This window comes from Stigmatopora nigra, chromosome 2, assembly GCF_051989575.1.
Source record: "Stigmatopora nigra isolate UIUO_SnigA chromosome 2, RoL_Snig_1.1, whole genome shotgun sequence".
NCBI classification, from domain to species: Eukaryota; Metazoa; Chordata; class Actinopteri; order Syngnathiformes; family Syngnathidae; genus Stigmatopora; species Stigmatopora nigra.
Genome location: NC_135509.1, coordinates 11,072,861 through 11,079,296, shown reverse-complemented (window position 1 = coordinate 11,079,296; position 6,436 = coordinate 11,072,861). Strand labels below are relative to the sequence as shown.

The following is a 6,436-nucleotide window of genomic DNA, read 5'->3' as shown; positions in this document are numbered from 1 at the left end:
ATGAATGTAAATTAATTTAACAAAGACAACGTTTTCAAAACAAACATTGATGTCAACAAATATACATAAAATAGAATATAGTGCAGGATTGGGTTTTTGGGCAATATTTTGTCATCAATCCTGATTACATGTCCTCAAATATATATTATTGTACCTTTTTTATATATGTGCCTCATTTTTAAATGTGAGTTTAGATTGAGCTACAGATTAATTACTGCAACTGGCCGGAAACCAGTTTATGGTGTGGCCTAATTTTACAATGATCTTATTTATTTACATCAATTATATTGAGATGTATTAGCTTCATCTAAAATCTCTATTTTTCTAAATGTATCATTGCAGTGAGGGAAAATTGACTTTCAGTAAAGTAGCTTTTGCATTGGCGACAGTATTTTAGTGAGGCTTAGAAGTTAACATTGTTGATAATAAAGTCTCAGTGGCTTGTCTTTTGATGAAGTCTGAGATACTTTTGATGTTTACATGTAAAACCAGTAAAAGGTCATCCAAAAATTCTCTAAATGGAGTAGAGGTGCATGTGTATCAGACAGCAGTGAAAGACTGCAATGTATTTAAAGGTGAATAGAAACAGCTTGGCTCCCTTCACTGCATGAAAGACAAGGGGGGTTGCCTGGGTAGTTGAGGGGGGTTAGTTCCGGGGAGCGGGGTTAACAAAGGCGCCGCGTTCCAGCTTCGAGTCGCTCCACGCTTTATTTTCTAACACACACACGCACACACACACATGCTTTGTATCCAGCACCATGTTGGATCCCTGCTGTGAGAGCATGCTTGTTACTCCAGAACCAGAGCAAGACCTCTGCGGGTAGGTTTGTATGCCATGGGGGCCTGATTTTTCACCGGGAAGTGCCACGTTGATATTGTCAAATAGACGAAAAATAAAAGCGAAAACCCAGTAGGAGAAGAAGCAAAAGAATCAGGGTGGATGATTGAGCTTATTTGGTGCGGTGAACTCCCTCGGCGTCCTGGGGAAAGCCAGCACATGGAATCTGAGAGGGCTCATTTCCATGCCAATATTGTTGAAGTGTACAAACAGAGTCAGGGCAGTGTCGGTGCCTGTTGTAGCGGAAATCCCCCAAAATCTATGGACATAAGCAAGGATGAAAGAATTCTCAATGGCCTTTCTTGTTAGGATGATCAGATTGCAGCTTCATTGTCCACACGTCGAAACGTAAATATGCGAACACGTCCTGGTTTATGTACTATACCCTTGAATAGATATATATTGTGTGTTCAACCCAAAGCGGTTAGCGACTTTTTCTTGAGCTTGTTCTTGAAAATATAAATGTAAATGTATAAAACTGTTCTAGCGTGCACACATCGGATCAAAACAGGTCAGATCACGATCATGTTTCTTCAATCACAAAAGACTAAAAAGTCTGCATGTAAATGTTTATTTTACTTGGCCTGGGAATACCTCGAGCTCCACTTTCATCCCCCACAAGAGCTTGGAAAAGTGATCAGGGAGGGAGACACCTGCTTAAGCCACTGCCCGCGTGACCTAACCCTAGCCAGACTGAACACAAAGAATTGATAAATGGATGTTTGTATTAAATGTTGTGTTTATTTTCAAGATCAGTCTTTCCCCCAAATATTCTATAATGTATTGTAAACGTAAGTGTTACGTTTCAAAGTCAATATAATAGTCATCATGCCCCTAAAGGGATTGTTTTTTTTTCCTTCTTCCTAGCAGTACACTTCATTCATATTTTTGCATACAACATCTGTACATGCTTCATTCATGCATTTTGCCATTTGATTGCAACGCGTGTTGTACTTTACTTACGTGTGTTGTAACAACACACTTTTGAGTGATAGGATTGTGTTGGTGCAGCATGTGAAAGCAGACTCCCCCCATCCTCCCCTGGTCCTCCCCCCCTCCCTCCCTCCTTCCTTCCTTCCGCAGTTCTTCATCGTGTTTGCACTCACTTGATCCGGAGCGGAAATTCCTCTCCCTCTTTTTTTGTGAATGACAAACTCATTAACAATTCATCAACACAGGGGTAGGATGGGCTCGTGTCTTCCGGCCCCCGTTGCTGGGGCGACCGCCGCTCGGCTGGCTCGTGATTGGCTGGTGAATGGAATGCTGAGCCGAGGCCGCGCCTCCTTCCTCCCCCGCCCCCGTCGCCGCCATTCAGAAGCTTGGCGCCGCTGTCCAAGCTTCAGTGAGAACGAAGGACGACGAAGAAGCGAGGAAGACGGATCCATTCAATCTCGCCGCGACGGTTGTTCGAAAGCCAAACTCCTCGGACTACATTTTTGACGTCCAGAAAGAAGCGGTGCGAATGAGCAGAGAACATCGGTGGGATTCAGTCAGCACCCCAGCGCACACGGAGACCACCCGCCCTCTTGTTTGACAGCGCTTTTCTCCCGGGACCCGTCTAAATGCTGGACAAGTTCAAGCCCGTGGCCCCCCCGCAGAAGCAAGCGCTCGACTCGATGGTCATGGCGGTGAGCAAGACATCGGCGTGGCTCCGGGAGCAGCTGGAGGCGCCGCGCCGAGATTGCCTGCTGCTGCTCATGGACTGCCGCGGCCAGGAGCCCTACGAGTCGTCGCACGTCCAAGGCGCTATCAGCGTGGCTCTGCCCGGCCTCATGCTGCGTCGGCTCCGCAAGGGCAACCTACCAGTGCGGGCGCTGCTCGCTGACGGCCCAGATCGCGAGCGCTTCGCGCGGCGGTGCAAGAGCGCCACCATTGTGCTATACGACGAGTACAGCCGCGAGTGGAACGAGAACGTGGACGGTGGTTCCGTGCTCGGGCTCCTGCTGCGCCGCATGAAGGACGAGGGCTACAAGGCCTTCTACTTGGAGGGTGAGTTGCTTCCTAGGAAACACTGCAATTCCTCCTCTCTTAAATATAATAATTATAATTGGCATTTAACGACTCCGGGGACTTTTTTTTAAGAATCAAACCACAAAAGCCCATGACCAGCGTTGACTTGAACTTTTTCATGCGTTTATTAAAACGACAAATAATCTTCTCACAGAAAGAGACAGAAAAGAAGCCTCCGAATCACAAACATACTTGAATCCGCATTGTTGGTCTCAACATCTAAAATAATTGTTTACTTTTAGGGGAAAAATGCTGCATTAAACCAAAATAGAAGAGGCTTACTAGATGTCTTGACCTAAAAAGAAACATCTTAAAACACGATTTTCAAAAATGAACACATTTCTATAATTAGCCAAGCCAGCAGCTACTACTACTGTCGAGGTTTTTGTTTATTAATAACTAGTTCTAACAAAATTCCAAAGTGTTTAAGAATTGATACCATGTACCCTTTGTGGTGTTGTATGGGTTGTATATTAACATGTGTTCTTCTGTTCACAGGAGGCTTCAGTAAATTCCAGGCTGAGTTCCCCAATCTGTGTGAGACCAACCTGGATGGCTCCTCCGACAGTAGCCCCCCATCCACGCAAGTCCTGGGCCTCGGCGGCCTGCGCATCAGCTCGGACTCGTCGGACATCGAGTCTGACGTGGACCCGAGCAGCGCCACCGACTCGGACGGCAGTCCGCTGTCCAATCCCCAGCCGTCCTTCCCCGTGGAGATCCTGCCATACTTGTACTTGGGCTGCGCCAAGGACTCAACCAACCTTGACGTGCTGGAGGAGTACGGCATCAAGTACATCCTCAACGTCACGCCCAACCTGCCCAACCTCTTTGAGAACGCCGGAGAGTTCAAGTATAAGCAGATTCCCATCTCGGACCACTGGAGCCAGAACTTGTCGCAGTTCTTCCCTGAAGCCATCAACTTCATTGGTAAGTTCTTTTGGGAATTTCCAAATGTCCAAATGCAGGTTTACATGATGTATTTGTTCAAGGGTTAAAGCGCTCACCAAAGCGGCAGGTGGCGCTACAGACAAAAACAAAATACTTTCCAACTATTTAAAGGAGCTCTAACCTCTGCGCAAATTCCCAAATGTGTGTGGATAAAAGGACAGGATTCAAAGTAAAGCTCAAAGGTTTTATTGGGTAAAAAAAAAAAAATCCAAATCGAATATTTATTTGGAATTTGGAAACAAACAAAGTCGCTTACCTAAAATCTCAAACATGACTTCTGCGTTTGATGTGTTAAAGAAAAAACAAACTAACTCAAAACGATGAAAAAATACACTCTAAATCCCCGTATTTTCACCACTAAAATAACCAAATCTGGTATCCAACCAAAATGGCCATCTTCACAAAGCAGGATTTTGTTGAGAAGCCATCACAATGTCGCAATATAAATTGAGCGCAATGCAGATTTGAGCTTTTTTAGCGCTCATGTGATAAAACAGCTGACGTTCCAGAGAGGAAGTAAGTTGACATCTCTGCTTGTTTTGGGTTAGCGTAGCCTATTAGCCTCCTTTCCATGACAATGGCGCCATTTGGGCAGCCAGAGTCATGAGGCTGCTGTCAAGGCCCACAGGATGTCAACAGGGCCTGTAAATGGCTCCTTTTGTTCATGTAATAAGGGGGTGGGGGCATGTCCTAGATTACTTTGAATGCTGCTTCCTTCCTGTTACGCTCAAATTACCGTCCGGCTTTTTGCTCTATTGGGTTTCAGCCCGGACCATTCAGTATGGCTCTTACACAATAGCCCGGCGCCTGCCGCTTCACAGGAGACGAGCGCAACAGTGTTACCTATCACCCCCCACACTTTCCTGTGCACTAAACTAATGAGATGTCATGTAAAAGAAACAATGTTGTGCATTATATGACTGTTTGCTAAATGGACAAAACTAACCGAGAACCCTTGTTAAGTAATACAGTGACTTTTTGACATCAAAACTTCAGATCATCCATTGCCGTTAAAACTATGTACGTTTCACCACTTTAACGTTTTTCACCCTCTTTCCTTCCAGATGAGGCTCGGGGCCAACACCGTGGCGTCTTGGTGCACTGCCTGGCCGGCATCAGCCGTTCAGTGACTGTGACAGTGGCCTACCTGATGCAGAAGCTGCAGTTGTCAATGAACGATGCCTACGACATAGTCAAGACCAAAAAGTCCAACATATCGCCCAACTTTAACTTCATGGGCCAGCTGCTGGACTTTGAGCGTACACTGGGCATCATGAGCCCGTGCGACAACCGGCTCGCCCCCAGCACCGCCGGGGTGGTGACGCCACCCGGAAGCCAACCCCTCTATTTCACCACGCCCACCAACCACAATGTCTTTCAACTGGACCCTCTAGAGTCCACGTGAGAGAGAAGTGGCGGGAAAACCCTTTCAAGATCCTTCATTTGATGGCCATCCGCATCCCAGAAAGAAGCTTTCTGACCGTCGAGGCCGAACGCGGGCGGACGGTGACGAGAAACGGAACACTGGTGGTCAACCCGCCGTCAAGTGTGTTCAAACTGGACCGCTGTTTTGAGCTGTTGACTCATGTTAATTTCTGTCTTCCGTGAAGACACAATGGACGCTTTTGTGTATATAGTTGTTGATTAGGCCAAAAAAAACTCCACAATCAATCAATCAATCAAAAAGGAGGCTTTTCTATCTACATTTAAACTATTGTCGTGTTTTCTCTACCATATTATAGACAAATGGCCCCAAAAGTATATACGCCAATATAATGATCTCTCCATTTACTCGCAGATTTATACTGCGACTTGTGGGCACATAAAGAAAGCTCGGAGGAATTCAACTAAGATGCACACGTGGACATCTTGAATAATAGGACCAACTGAGTGAAAATAATGAATGCATGGCAAATTGTTTGGGATTCATTGCTGGAAGCCAACAACAGGCCAAAGCCTTGCCCCCCAATCTAATCAGTCTGGCTGAGGTTGCCTTATTTATTTAACCTCATGTGACTTTTCGGGGGGCACGTGGATGTTTTGTTTTGAGGTGATGAGGGTCCCTGAAGTGAGAATTAGATTGTGAATGCCTCCCCTCTTTCCTCTCATGAATGTTAAAATAAGTTATTAATAAATGGGTATTTTTGTCTACAAACTGCCGTGATGTGTTTCCTTGACGTGTTGTTGACGTCCGTAAGTACGCCAGACAGGTTTTTCCAGCTTTAGGTGCAGGTGCATGTCTTCTTTTTGTTGGTGTTGGCCTTTGGGTAGTTTCCCATCATAAATCAAAATTTGTTTTTATATGACAAAGAGGCATTTAAGTATGTGTTTGCATGGGAGCGTACATTCATAAAATAATTTAGGATTCAATTTCAAACTGCCTTTCATTGTACACACCAACAATATGAGCACTTAAAAACAAAAACATTTTCTCCTAATAATAAATTATTATATAAAATTTCATTAAAACGGAAGCTTTATTTTTGATCTTTTTGGAACCTTTGTTTACATACATTTTCTATTTTTTAAGGGAAATATTTGATCAAAAACCAAGAGCAAATATAAAGTGTCAAAGTAACAATAGTAAAATGGAGAACAATAATTTAAATAGGCATCTGTTAACACAAGTTAAAAGTGGTA

At 44.7% G+C, this 6,436-nt stretch overlaps 1 protein-coding gene across 1 annotated transcript; it reads left to right on the top strand.

Annotated features, from left to right (window-relative positions):
- The first annotated feature begins 2,154 nt into the window (after positions 1 to 2,154).
- Positions 2,155 to 5,951, top strand: dusp6 (dual specificity phosphatase 6). The gene is made up of 3 exons (XM_077710697.1): positions 2,155 to 2,827; positions 3,347 to 3,775; positions 4,861 to 5,951. Exons 1-3 carry the CDS (start codon positions 2,401 to 2,403, stop codon positions 5,199 to 5,201), a joined length of 1,197 nt encoding a protein of 398 aa, XP_077566823.1. The 5' UTR covers positions 2,155 to 2,400; the 3' UTR covers positions 5,202 to 5,951.
- Positions 5,952 to 6,436: the final 485 nt, after the last annotated feature.